The 15,117-nt window shown below is 45.1% G+C and overlaps 1 protein-coding gene across 2 annotated transcripts in view; it reads right to left on the bottom strand.

The window, feature by feature from the left end:
• SDK1 (sidekick cell adhesion molecule 1) overlaps positions 1 to 10,109 on the bottom strand; it is a 978,776-nt gene extending 968,667 nt beyond the window's left edge. The window contains exon 1 of one of the 2 annotated variants that reach the window (XM_032259651.1): positions 9,473 to 10,109. In XM_032259651.1, coding sequence (XP_032115542.1) covers positions 9,473 to 9,776 — 304 coding nt within the window. In that variant the 5' untranslated portion in view covers positions 9,777 to 10,109. The remainder of the gene's footprint in view (positions 1 to 9,472) is intronic. The other variant, XM_032259652.1, reaches the window with a different exon arrangement.
• Positions 10,110 to 15,117: the final 5,008 nt, after the last annotated feature.

The following is a 15,117-nucleotide window of genomic DNA, read 5'->3' as shown; positions in this document are numbered from 1 at the left end:
TTTGTAGGCTCCATTTGTTTCCATAGCTCTAGACCAGATTTTGTGCTAATTTGTCTCAGCTTGAAGGTTGGTTGCACTGTAAGAAAGGTTAAATTTGAATCCACCCCAATTATGAGGTGCAATCTTGGAGTTTAGATATCTCTTTTTTATTCCTAATTATCACAACCCCAGGAGGACAACAAGCTTCCTACACTTCCCCAAACCAGTAGGCAAAGTTTTTCTAGTTCTCTTTTCACAGATGGAAATGGCCTTCAAGGTTTGATGCTCCACTTTCCAAGTTTATGCAGACCCAAGGCCATGTCTCTAGCTCCTTGAGATCCTCAGAACTAAGCCATTGGGGCCTATATTCAGATCAGAAAACACCACAGGCCTTGAGCTCCTGATTAATGCCCTACCTCTGAATTTTCTGTTCATAGCTGGCTCCTAGGAATTTCCTGGTCTTTCAAATTCAGGAACACTTGTTTGTTCTTGATATATTTTGTCCACAGTTTGTATGTGTTTATACCAGGGTGGGGAAGGGAGTCCTTGATATTCAGCTCTGGGGCAATGTTGCTAGAAGCCTCTAGTAGTCACAACATATGAAACTGAAATGATCACTTCAGAGAATTGTGATCCTCTACTTACCATTTCGCCAAATGACAACTTTTTCCCCAGCCTCAATAATAGATTTCAAATTTGCAAAAAATATTCCCAAGGCATTTTAAGATCGTTTTGTCACTAAGCATTTCAAATGCCTCCATAGTTCTCTTTGAGGCTTTCAATAGAACAAGAACATACCTGTTGACTCCATTCTCCCCCACTCAAGATGATTTTAAAATACAAATCTGATCATTTCACAAATTTTGGACTCAGTACCAAAGCTTTAAGTCAATCTTTATTTCAGGGTCTGAAGCAATAGGAATGCAAAGAGTGGTGACAGCTGGGTTTCAGTCACAAAGAGAAAGCAATTTCCAGTGAATCAAGAATGATGCCAACAGACACAGAAGGAAACTGAGAGATGTTGGTAAAGAGGACAGTACCTGAGAGGTTTTGAGCATGAGGCTCTAGTTATTCCCTAGGTGGAAGTGAAAACTAAAGTTGCCAATGTAAAGAAATTCTCCTAGTTATAATGTAATACCTCAGGACCCCTCCAATAAAATCCTTTTTTCTTAAGTAGTTCAGACTAAGTTTCTAGCTTGCAACCAGGAGTTTTAGCTAAGACAACAATTTTAGAAGAGCCAAGACAACACACTTAGAAAAAGGGAATATGCCTACAAGGCAAAAATAAACCAAATCCTACATAGAGTAAAAATACCTTTGGCCAGCAAATACATAAATATGCTTAATGTTTGTAAACTCATGTATCTCTTCCTTTTAAAGGTATTACATAAAATGCTTTAGGGTAACAGCCATGTTTTCTTCTTTTATGTTCTGCAAATCATTACAGCTTACTATAAGAGCTGAATAAATGCTGAATAAAAAAATCAGAAGTAAAAGCATGACTATACAATAATGTAACAGAGGTGCATCCCTGGAAACTTGCTCCCTTTCACAGCAGTTTATACATGCACTCATGTTTTAAAAAAAAAAAAAAAAAAAAAAAAATCTTTTTCTAGTGACACTCTGCCATTATTCTAAACTTGCCTTGTTCTTAGCCAGAAATTGTACATATTACCTAAGTATACTAAAAAGTGGTGTACCATGGAAGGGGGCAGAAAAAACATGGCTGTGGAAACCAGGTTATATCCTATATAAACACTTTTTCTGTTGCCATCTGGTGGTTTGTGTACAAAAATCAACACCGATATCCATTGTATAGAAGGGCTTGGTCACACAGTCTCAAAATCTCTTTCATTCTTTTTGGATCACACCTCACAGCTAGAGAGAAGTTGAGATAAAATTGACTTTCACTTTGAAAACACGTCCACAAACACACAAAATAAAGGATCACACCAGAGAGAGGGACCCGCAAACACTACCACCTGTGGAGATGAGCACCCTTAGTTAAGTATGACAGGTTATACCTTTGTGATATAAAGTCTCTCCTTGCTCCAAATCTGAAATCATTCTAAGTAGCCTGCTTGGATTGCTAAAATTCCTGCTACCAATTATCCTTAATAAAGGCAACTTCTAGAGCTCCCCAAGTAGCCATACACCTCCCCAAATCACCACAGTCATTACGTGGTTATTTCCCTATCTTTTTTCTTACTGAAAAGACCATTCATCATTGTAAAATTAATCTTACATACTTGAGAGCTTCCAAACTTATCACAGTAAAGAATTAGGTCTACAATACAGTGGAGAGTTCTAGAAGACAGAAAAGACAACCAAAGGGAGAAAAGGCAACCAAACGTTGCACAAAGGCTAATTCTATGTAATCATATGGGCCCCAGGGTCTAGCCCATTCTCTGAACCCACAACTCTAAGGCCTAGCCTTATCCGTTAAAAAATAAACTATTTAAAAATTAAGCAAAGCCAAAAATACTGCAGAAATTATAGTCTTAGCCCATGTTCAGCAAGCTAATCTCCAAAAATCAGAAATAGTTTACTTGCCTGACATACCTGTTTTCAAGAAACTGGACTACTTAATTGATAGCTATTATCTTCACTAGACATTGTATATCAGGAGTGTCAGTGAAGCCTGTTAAAGTGAAAAATAATTATTGTGTTAATTTTAAAGACCCTTTGTTTTACTAAAAGGCCCTAATGAAGACAATTAAACCAACATAACATTAGGTTACGGCACAGAAACAGACAACATCTACTAATCTCTTTAATTACTGATAGTCACTGTACAGTAAATATAAACATTCTCATCCATGGCTATTTTCTCATATCTTTTTAAATTTCTCACTGGATTAATTACCTCCAGATTTCTATTAGTCTTCTCTCTTCTTCTTCTAGCTGTTTAGATAAATGAGCATCTCACATTTTAAGGAAATTTATTTCTCCAAATTTCAGGCTTATACTGATAAATTATGACACTATTTTACAGAACCTAAAATTTCGAACACTAGCCATTTTTAGACTAAATATATCGTGTTAGATGGCACACCTAAGGAGAAATATTACGCTGCATCTTAGTTGTCTTCAACATTGTAAATACTCTGGCAAAAGTAAAATGAAGAAAATTAGGTTCTAAGAGCTAAGACATATGGAGTTACAGAATCCCCAGACAGGAGACACATGCAGAGTCTAGCAAAGGGCAGAACAGATGACAACACACAGAAGATCAGAGAATCAGAGCAGAACAATTTTGAACATCTAGTCTAACCCCTCCTTTTATGGGTGAGAAAACAGACTCAGAGAGACTAATAGTCTTGCTCATATTGCAAGGTAGTTACAGAACTATAAACCAGGCCTACTGACACTTAGCCCAATGTCTTTTCCATTTACCATATCCATATTTCTAGGAAAGCTTTATAAAAAAAAATACTTTCATTCCCACAATACCCACAGGAGATTGGGATCAGGCTGATGCAATGAGTTTCTGGCTTTTGAGCTTTCTGTCAGGAGGCCAACCACCTAAATACTAGAACCACATACATAAACAAGGGTTTCCTAAAGCAATGCTCCTATAATAATCATAATTTTTGTATTTGGATTTAACGGAAACAATGTTCATATAATGAAGCTCTAAGAGTAATAACCTCTCCAGAACAGGTCTCAGGTATAGGATCAATAACTGGCAGGTAGGTATCTAACTGTGATAGACTTTTGCATTTCAGGGATTCATTGAAAAACTTAAAATTTATTTCTATGTGCTACCATAGGATGACAGGAGGTGCCATATTTGCTGTCTCAATTAACAAAATATAACCTCCCTCAGGATTATGGGTATGAATGTTTATATCCTTTTTTTTTTTTTTTTTTTTGAGACGGAGATTCACCCATGTTACCCAGGCTGGAGTGCAATGGCGCGATCTCGGCTCACCGCAACCTCCGCCTCCTGGGTTCAGGCAATTCTCCTGCCTCAGCCTCCTTAGTAGCTGGGATTACAGGCACGCATCACCATGCCCAGCTAATTTTTTGTATTTTTAGTAGAGACGGGGTTTCACCATGTTGACCAGGATGGTCTCGATCTCTTGACCTCGTGATCTACCCGCCTCGGCCTCCCAAAGTGCTGGGATTACAGGCTTGAGCCACCGCGCCCAGCCCCTTTTTTTTAAAAGAGGTATACATACTTAGGGGGAAATTTAAGACAATGCCTCACAGAAATGAAGTCAAATAAAGTATAATTTTAGAAACTATGCAAATTAAAATGCTCAGCTACTTTGGGTAGAAACATACAATTGGTTACTAGGAGTATTTAATCAAATAACAAAACATCAACAGCTTTCTTTCTTTTGTAAATGACCCTTAACTTTTCTTTATACTACACCTTTTCATGTGATTTTCATTCCCCACCTTGAGCTTAATTCAACTTTCATGCATTTGGACTTAGAGGTCTACTCTCATAACAACCGCTTTCTTTACTTCTTAGAGAAATTTAAGCAGTGACCTAATCAGAATCCTCACTTTGTGTCCACTCTATTCTCTAGTTTCAGTCAGCTGACATTACTGGCCTCCGATCTCTGGGACACTGTAAGGCAGGCAGGCAGAAAGACACTAGAGGCCACACACCTCTGCCACTTTAGACACCAAATCCTATGTATCCCAACACAAACCACAGAGGAGCTTGGAGATGAGATGTGAAGCTGGCGGTTCACATCTGAGGATGGAAACAACATGAAGGCAACTGGTAAGAAGAATTAAACTACACAGCCTTACTTGGTATCACTTAATTACCCACTTAACTTGCAGCCTCCCAAGTTGTTTTACTTCAATAAATGAGGGTCCAGGAAACTTCCTGGTTAGGTATAAACCCCAGTATATATCTAAACTTAACTGTTTACCTAAAATGTGTGTTACAGCAAACAAAAGATCAGTACCTTACAAACTCCACCTCCTTAAAAGACTCAAATTCATATACTTGAGTCCAGATAAAAGAATTTTCCAAATGTTCCTCAAGGAAATGGTTGGTGCACTCCCAGTAGTCCATTCTGTGGTGGTCTAATCTCTGCCAACAGACCACCACAACACACGAAGCTAGAATTCATGTTATGTTGTGAAAGAAAAACTGGGGGTAGGGGAATACATCAAAATGGTAATGGTCATTTTCTTAGAGGAAACAGATGGGTAGATGGAAGGGGTTATGTATATTCCTATTTTCCAAATTATGTAATTTTTATTTTGCAATCATAATTGTAAATAAGGTTAATCTAAAACTTGAGATCAGATTACTCAATACTGTATCTAGAAAACATCAACCACCATTTTCTCTTTGGTACAGATCTGATTGCTGCCCATTCCTCCCTCTCCTTATAAAGGCAGAAGCTACATGCAAAACACTCCATCCCAGTGGTTATGAACTCGAGTTATGTTCAGACTCTGGATCAGCCTTTTCATTCTAGCACCACCACTGATAGTCCTGGGACCTCAGGCAAGTTAGTTAACATCTCAGTGCCTCAGTTTTCTCATAGGTAAGATGAGAACAAAAACTGCTGTCTACCTCTCAGATGCTGCTGTGAAGAATAAATGAGCACTTAGTGCTTGGCACGTAAAGTTTCAATGAAGGACAGCTACAGGTGGCTATGCAGGCTGCACAGAGGGTAATAACTGCTTATTGTTGGATTTAGAAGACAGTAACCAACCAAGAGACCAGTTGTCTGTTAAATACACAGTGGTCTAATTAAGTATCTGAGCACTCTCTAAGACTCTTTATTAAGATGCTACTCAACTATGGGAGTCTAGAACTCCAGCTCCAGCTGAAACTCAAATTACAAAGTTGTAGAGGGAGGGTTAGGAGGAGGGGGAGCAAAGCATTTCTGAATTAATGGAAGGCAACATGGGCCCAAAAGGAAGCTAGATTTGTAGTGAGCTCAAACACTCCAGCAAACAAGTGGCAAAAAAGCATAATTAGTAGACCCTGTCGAAGGCTGAGAATTGGTCTGAGAAAACTGAACCAGACCACAGAAAATCAGGCTAAAAGTGACAGAGAAATTGTGATTGTGGGATTAACCAACAAAAGGATTAAAAAAAAAAAAAAAAGTAACAAACATATAAGAATCACTTGTGATGTTTTCAAATGCATGTTTCTGAAAATCAGCAGGTCTGAGGGAGAGCCCAGATGACTACATTTTAAATTTTCACTGGTGATTCCGACATACACCTCAGGCAGCACAAAGTAGGGGCTCAACAGTTTCATAGGAATAAACAATACATAACTGAAAAGCTGGTGTTCTCTGTTGAGTTTGAGATCAAGAACCTGGAACAGGTAAAAGTGAACACTTATACCCAGGTTCATAAAAGTCACTAGAACTGTTGGGGGAGAACTTGAGGGGATAAGCCAATAAAAAGTGAAAGGGAAATCAAGTCACGTAGTTCTCAAACTTGGCTAAACATGAGAATCACCTGGAGAGAGGAGGGGGTGTCTCAGCATTCTGATGCCCAGATCAAACCTCAAGTTCTTTAAAAGCAATTCTGGGAGTGAAAGCCAGGCATCAGTACTGTTTAAAGCTCCAGGTGATTCCAACGTGCAACCAAGTTTGGGAAACAATGGGTTAGAGAGCTTCCAGGAACTCACTGGGTGTCTGGAATGGGGGAAATCGTAAGGTAATAAGCGAGTAGTTCTCAAGCTCCATTGTGTATTAGAATCACATGGAAAGCAAATGTGGCTCACGGACGAGGAAGAGTAGGTCCTCTACAGTTTCATCAAATTCCCCAGGTGATTCTAACACATACCAAAGCTTGAGAACCACAGGTCCAAGTGGAGATAATTTCAAATGAGAAACTGGGGACTTGAACAGCCCCATGGCAGAAATTGGCAAGAACATTCCTATCCCCTCTAGGCCTTCTGAATGCAAGCTGCATCTAAGAGGTCTACTGAAGACTGCCAGAATCAGTTAGACTGTTAACGGGCCAGGGCACCACGAACTTCACACATATGATGCTTATACATCTTTGGCCTCAGAAACCATCCTTACGAACCACTCACAGCCGGCTCTTTGGTGGATGGCATAAAGCAAGCATGTGTTGCCACCTGCCTTCCAGAATTAAAGACTTGACTTTTTAGGAATCCAGAACGTCACAAGCAATTAAACACCCACCAATAAACAGAGTATACAACTCAAAAATTCTCACCATGGCATAGAAAGAAGAAACTCCAGGGCAGATTAAAGTTACATTTGGAAGACCTGAACCTGGCAGGTCACATCATGATCAATTACATAGAGGGTCTGTAACTTAGGCTATTAAAAGTGTAACTTTTACTGATCAATGTTGCAATGTTTTCCTCAAGGTGCATGACCACACCTACCCACATGAAATGCACAGAGAAATTAGGCATAGCTTCACCTAGCTACAATGTAATAATATGGTACTTCAGAGGCCTTCCAAGCTGGTGGTAACCATTCCATTTAGAATGTTACATTTTATCTGATAAGATTCAAGAGAATACATTCCTGTGCATATGACCAACTCATCGGCCCATCAGAAATCTCTTATAACAGCACGAGAATTTTCATTTTCAAGATACACGAGTTTTTGTCAAATGGTGACATCTCCTCTGTAATATGAATTTTCAATATGATATAAAAAATGATGGCTATATTACACATTTCACAGAGCACAGAGAACAGAAACCTGTCAATGAATTTAAAATTTGTGACAGCCTATTTGAAATTTTACACTTAAAGATCTGTACACTTTCATAAACCATATAAATGTAAAACAGGTACCAATGTTTTTACTGCCAAAAAGGAATAAAATATTCCTCCCTAACAAAGTTTGGTTGTTGCCTTAATATATTTTTTAAATGTACTCTCATTAACATTTCAGTTGTAAAAATGCAATGCTTTACACGGCCTTCAAAGTACAACTGATAAAAACTTGAAATTATGTAAGGTACTTCAAAACAAAGCCACTGGCAGGTTTTTTTCCCCGCCATTTCAATTTGTGCACGAATCTTCAAACGCATGAACATACAGGTCTTACTGCAAAATGCAAGTCACTGTTTAAAAAAAAGAAAACTTAATACATACCATTTTTATTTTAAAGGTCATCCTAACTGATTTAGATTTCTTCACTTGAACCTGGTTTCTCTGGCAATCTACAGATCCCACCGTACAAAATGACTTAATAAATGCTTTTCTTCCAGAGTAACTCATTAAGCAAAAAGCACAAATAAGTGACATGAAAATTTGCCAAGTAATGAAGGAGTTAAGTTAACCAGAAATATAGCAATTTGTTTTCACGTAGTAAAACATAAGAGGAAGCATTTATGAACGCTGGAGAGGGGAAGAGGGGCACAATTTAGATAACGTTACATAAGCATTAATAAAAAGTATGAGTTGGATGTTAAACTATTGGATGATAGTTTTGAGCTCAGACCTTTAAAATGTTTTCACATTCAAGTCATGTTATTACACATAAATTGTCTTCACATGACACAACACAGCTAATTTAAGTTTAATGCTCTCATCCTCGTCAATCTCAGAATACCAAGTTCCTTACCATGATAGTTGTATTCCAGGATACAGATAACGAACAAAGTTAATTTTCCTAAAACCACCAGCAGCAAAGCCGGTTCACTAACGTGTTTTAAAGACTTCACCAAAGGATGTATTAAAATAGTTATTTCTGGGTTGAGGGTGCTATTTGGCTTTAAGACCAGCAAACTTCCAAAGAAAAGGATGCTAACTGGCAGGGTATGTTACGGGTTTGCGGGGCGGGAGGGAAGCTCAGATTTAGGAGGGAAAGCTCGTTTCACAAGAAATCCCAGCTCCCTTTTCAAAAGGTCATTTCGAAACAGCAGGTCCTCTTTCCCTATTTCAGAGCTCACCACTGTATTCTAAACAGAAGCCAACAGAGGGAGAAAAACAACGCCAAGTGCAAAAGCTGTGGGCACTGAAAGTTTTGCTCCACCGGCCGCGCAGCACCCACTTGGGGTCGGGCAGCAGGATTTGGGGGAGTCAGGAACCGGCGGGGGGTGGGTGGAGAGGACGGGGTCGTGGGGAGGAGCTAGAAAAGGCATTTCGCGGCGACTGGCACTTGATATTTGCAAGTCTTGTGGATGTCACTCACCGGGAACCAGACCCAGCGGTACAAACATTCAGGTACAGACCAGCCCCTTTTTCATTCGTGCAATGGGAACGGACTCAGGCATCCTTTTAAGGAGCGGAGGAATGGGTCTCAACTTTAAAAATTTTTGTTAGTGCTGCTGCGATGTAAAAAATAAAATGCAAAGCAGCAGACGGGGTGCAGGCTCTACAGGGCTCAGTTTCCCTCTCCTCCGAGTCCGGTGTGGAGGAGCCCCAGGGCTCCCTGCAGCCCCAGTGAGGCTCATCCCGACCCGGGCCCGGCGGCGAGGGGACCCCGGACACTTGCACGGCTCAAGTTCGCGCCTCGCGCCCCGAGGCGGCGCCCCCTGCCCGCGCCCCCCGCGCGCACCTACCTTGCGCCAGCGCCCGGAGCAAGTGCAGCTGCAGCGCCAGCAGCGCCCACCAGCCGCGGCGCCCCGGCCCCAACTTTGCCGCCAGCTGCCCGCCGCGCCGCCCCGCGCCCGCTGATTCCCCGCCGGGGGTCTCGGGCGCCACGCGGGGTCCCGGGGGCTCCGGGCCGAGGCGCGGTGCCAGCGCGGGGCGTACACTGCCGGGCGAGGATCTCCGCGGCCGCCCGGGGCCCGCGCGCTCAGGGGGCTCCGCGCCGCCGCCGCCGCCGCCACCACCGGCCGCCGAGGGCCGGCCGCCCCGGGCCATGCCGACCAGCCGCCACCCCGAGCGCCGCGCCGGACAGACGAGCGGGCAGGACCAGCGGGACGGCTTCGGGCGGGCGCGGCCACTCCTCGGGCGGCGCAGCGCCCCCCGGCCCGAGGTGAGCGACCGCCCGGGGCTGAGGGGCGGCGTCCCGGGTCCCCGCGTGAGGGGCGCGGCGCGGGCGGGGGGCAAGCCGGACGAGAAGAAGTTGTCAGCTGGGGAAATTCACGTTTGGCGCTCACGCAGTCCCGAGCCTGCCGCGGTCGAAGCGCCGGGCCCCGCCGTTATCGCTCCGAGGGGTCCGGCGGGCGCTTAAGAGCCGCCGCCGCCGCCGCCGCCGCCGCCCCCGCCCGGCGCTGAGGAGAAAGTGCGCCCGCCCGCACGCCGCGCTCGCCCTCCGCCGCCGCGGCCGCCGCTCCCCATTCACAGCCGGGCTGCACGCGCCGCCCGCGCCCCCCGACCGCCGCTGATTGGCCGAAGGAGGCGGTGCCCGCTCCCGGGACCCGCCCCCCAGGCCGTCGCTTGTTTTCAAACTCGCGGCGCCCGCCCGCCTGCAATTTCGTGCCCTCCCTGGCGCCAGGCTCGGGCGCCTTCCCGCGCCGGCTGCGCCCCCTAGGGACCCGCGGCGGGGACTGCAGGCGACGCCGTCTCGGCACGCGCTCCCTAGGCGGGCTCTCGGGCCCGGCGTGCGCGCACTACCCGGCGAGGGTAGCGCCTCCTCTCCCCGCTCCGTGGCGGTGCGGGCGCCCAGGTGGGGCTGGCCCAGGTGCGTCGGGACGCGCAGATCGCGCGGGAGTCCCGGGCTGAGGGCGGAAGGGAGAGCGCCCCAGGAGGCGCCCCGCTCCCACTTGAGGGCTTGGTGCTTGGGGTGACCCGCCAAGCTACCGTAATTGCAAAGACGCGCAATCGGGTTTTTAATTTCTAGCAACAAAAGGCATCATTGGGTGCAAACTGGCCTCCTGTTCAGAGGAGTGGACATGGCGTCGTAGAGGTGTCCAAGGTCACTTCTGGCTGGGGCTGGGTGAAGGCGGTGGAAGGAGGGACACATCGCAGGTTTCCCACCGTGGAGTGGGCGGGTATCGAGGCAGGGTCGGCCAGTGGGAGGGTCTCCCACTGTAGGGCTCGGGAGCCTCTGGGACTGGGGGTGGGGGACGGGTGCCGACGCTCAGCAGGCTCAGCATGTGGTAAGCATTAGCTGAGTTTATGAGGTGAACTAAGCGCGCTGGAGGCTAGAATGCCAGCATTTTTGTGGGAGGAGAGCTGGAGGTGACGCGCTCCGCTGCCGCTGGAGTTGGCCCGGGAGGAGCCTAGGGGAGTGTGATGATGGTGCCATGAGATCACGTTAAGAGATGAAGGCAGAGGGGCTGGGTACGCCCAGCACGGTGCTGGCTGCCTCCAGGAAGCACTTGATGCAGACTTGATACCGTTAGTAGGTTTATTGTCCCAGCCAAGAAAGACTCCGGGGGGGAGAGTGGAGAGCAGATCACAGGGCTGAAGGCTGCGATCCGAGCCAGCTCCTGCTCGCAGAGCACCTATGGTTTGGTGATTCAGTATTAGCCTCTGTACATGTCCCCTAAGCCTTAGCAACGACCCCGTGAATGAAACATTGGGAAACTGAGGTCCAAGGACAGGCGCGGGACAGGAGGCGGTTTCAGAGAGGCCTGATGCCAGAGCCTGCCCTCTGCCCTCTTTCCACACCATGCTAGGAAGGGCAAAAAAGTAAAACGAGCCACAGGTGCCCTGTTCTGAGGACATGGTGAACGCTCATAAGTGGGACAAGCTGGACAGTGCCTGAGGTCATGGGGATGAGACTGGAGGCAGAGAGGCGTGTCTGTTTTTACCTTCTGTTGCTATCACGGCTGGGCTTCTTCAAACTTGCAAGATTATGTGAGAGTCTGCTGGGTGGAGGAGGGGGAAGCAATACTTCCTGTGCATTAAGCACTCACTGTGGGCCAGCCCAGGGCAGCAGCAGCAGCCTCACCATCCACTGAGAGGGGCTATCCCTGGTACAGGTGGGGAAACTGAGGCATAAAGCAGTGAAGCAGGCCAGGCAAGGTGGCTTACACCTGTAATCCCAGCACTTTGGAAAACTTAGGCGGGCAGATCACTTGAGGTCAGGAGTTCAAGACCAGATTGGCCAACATGGTAAAACCCCGTCTTTAGTTAAAAAGACAAGAAAATTAGCCAGGCTGTGGTGGTGTGTACCTGTAGTCCCAGTTACTTGGGAGGCAGGAGAAATGCTTGAACCTGGGTGGCAGAGATTGCAGTGGGCCGAGATCATGCCACTGCACTCCAGCCTGGGCAACCCAGCAAGACACTGTCTCAAAAAAAAAAAAAAAAAAAAAAAAAAAGAAAGGAAGTGAAGTGACTTGCCCAAGATGGGAGCTCACCTCCCTTCCTCTCCACCCCCAAGCACTTCTGTTTTGCTGGGAGATAGAGGGCTGGGGATCCAAGAGTGGAGCTGATCAGGCTTTGAGGCCTCACTCAGCTCCACCCTTTCTAGTTGTGAAATTTGGGCAAATTGCTGACTCCAGGTTCCTGTAAAAAGTTAGGAATAATTCCCATCTCCCAGGGCAGTAGAAAGAAAGTGAGGTAATTCACACTCAGTAAATGCCAGCTTTCCTTTCCCTCTACTGATGTGGCAATCCTTGTCCCAAGCTACCCTTGCTATGCCCGCCAGTTGAGTTTGGTGCACACTTAACCTTTTCCTCTCCAATAGAAATCTATGCCCACCACTTTCCTTTCACATAGAAACCTGTGTCCATATACAGCTCCAGTCCACATAGGCATGAACATAACTCAAGCAACTTCTTGAGTTTAGGACACATCAAAAATACCCAGAGTCTCTTTTGCTATGACTTATTTTGCAGTTAACAGAAAGCTTTGTGGAATCTTGCTTAGAAATTGGAAAGCCAAGTTAGTATATGCCAAGTTAGATCAGTGACCAGATGGAGTGCAGTGGCTCATATCTGTAATCTCAGTACTTTGGAAGGCTAAGGCGGGTGGATCACTTGAGGTCAGGAGTATGAGACCAGCCTGGCCAATATGGTGAAGCCCCATCTGTAGTTAAAATACACACACACACACACACACACACACACACACACACACACAAACTAGCCAGGCATGGTGGCAGGCCCTTGTAATCCCAGCTATTTGGGAGGCTGGGGCAAAAGAATCACTTGAACCTGGGAGGTAGAGGTTCATGAGCCAAGATCATGCCACTGCACTCCAGCCTGGGTGACAGAGTGAAGGGGGGGGGACAGATCATGACCTCACTGCTACCAGAGAGGGTCCAGAAACCCCTCCAAGAATTTTCTTTTATTCCTATTCCAATATTCGCCTTGAGAAGTAAGGCTTTACTCTTTTCCCCATTCTACAGTTGGAGAAGCCAAGAAAGTTTAATACATGCAAAGCAACTGTGTTAATGCCAGAACAAGCATCCAGCCCTCCTGAGTCTTATTCTAAGACTTGTTTTTCTTTACCCAGACTATGTTGCTTTCCACAGAACCCATTAGGTTACTATTTTGGGGCGTGTGTTTAGACTATAGCTATACTTTCTCAAAAAATAATACAGATAAACTGCTTTATAATGCTGGGGAGGGGAGACAGCCAGGATGGGGCTGGAATATTTCTGCCCAAAATACCAATTAATCTCTCAACTTCATTTTACCCAGCCCTACAAGAAGGCCTCAAGAAATGAGCATTTTATACCTGCATACTTGCCACTAAGAATTTTAACCATGTATGCTACAGGCCATGAGGAGGAGGGGTGTTACTCCATGAAAACTGACTTCTTTTTCTTTTTCTTTTTTTAAAAAAATGAGCCTAGGCCATCTCCTACTTTCCAGAACAAGAAGTTAGAATTTTCGGACAGGTGTGGTGGCTCAGCCTTGTAATCCCAGCACTTTGGGAGGCCAAGGCGGGTGAATCACGAGGTCAAGAGTTCAAAACCAGCCTGACCAACATGGTGAAACCACATCTCTACTAAAAATACAAAAAAAAAAAATTAAAAATTAGCTGGGCGTGGTGGAGTGCACCTGTAATCCCAGCTACTCAGGAGGCTGACGCAGGAGAATTGCTTGAACCTGGGAGGCAGAGGTTGCATGCCTCTGCACTCCAGCCTGGGTGACAGATCAAGACTCCTTCTAAAAAAAAAAAAAAAAAAAAGAATTTTCTCTGTTTAATTAAGGAGAAAGAGAAGAGGGTTTTCAAAACATATAATAGTTTAAGTGTTGTTAGGATAATTCATGAAAACAGCAGTACTTTCCCTTGTCATGATTTAAAGACTGGCTACTCCAGGTATGGCCCATTGACCATCAACCTCACCTGGGAGCTTGTTAGATATGCAAAATCTCAAGCCCAGTCTTGGACATACTGACTAAAATTCTGCATTTTTGAAGATCTCCAAGTGACTTCTATGTAAATTAAAGTTTGAGAATCACTAACCTCATCAATCTCTTTGAATCTCAGGAATATAATAGAGCTCTCATTCCTCTTTTGCTTCATTCTGTCCTTTCCCCTCCTTTTTCTTAAGAGCCATGACATAAAAGGGAACCTTTTTTAAATGTTAGAAGCATTTTTTTTATTTTAAAAGGAAAATATGCAACTTTCTATAACATCAGTAGACTGAACTGTATACAATTCAAAACCCAAAGCATCTGTATGGCACTGTGAAAAAGAAAAAAAATAACAAACTGGAGAAAATGTTAATATCTCTCCGTGTAAGTCAGTAAGACTTAGAGCTTTTATGAGTCAATAAGAGGTGAGCAGAGGCCGGGTGTGGTAGCTCAGGCCTGTAGTCCCAGCACTTTGGGAGGCCAAGGAGGGAGGATCACTTGAGCCTAAGAGTTTGAGACCAGACTGGGCAACATAGTGAGACCCTCATCTCTCCAAAAAAATATATACATAAATTAGCATGTGTCTGTAGTCCCAGGTACTCTGGAGGCTAAGGTAGGAAGATCACTTGAGCCTGGGGGTGGCAGTGAGCCATGATTGTGCCTCTGCACTCCAACCTGGGCAACAGAGTGAGACCCCCATCTCAAAAAAACAAAAGTCCAAAGAATAGGAACAGGCAGAGAGATATAAAGGGAAAATAAATGTTTGAAGAGATGCACAAAGAAATTAATCTTTGGTTTTGGGGGGGGTTTTTGTTTTACTTTTTCAGATGGAGTCTCACTCTGTCATTCAGGCTGAAGTACAATGGTACAATCCTGGCTCACTGCAACTTCCACCTCCCAGGTTCAAGTAGTTCTCCTGCCTCAGCCTCCTAAGTATCTGGGATTACAGGCATGCGCCACCATCAGATTTTTGTATTTTTAGTAGAGACAGGGTTTCACCATGT

Source organism: Sapajus apella, unplaced genomic scaffold (assembly GCF_009761245.1).
Source record: "Sapajus apella isolate SASKATOON/1434 unplaced genomic scaffold, GSC_monkey_1.0 scaffold110, whole genome shotgun sequence".
In the NCBI taxonomy this organism is placed as follows: domain Eukaryota; kingdom Metazoa; phylum Chordata; class Mammalia; order Primates; family Cebidae; genus Sapajus; species Sapajus apella.
The sequence above is the reverse complement of the archived record's forward strand: the minus strand, read 5'-3'. Positions and strand labels throughout refer to the sequence as shown.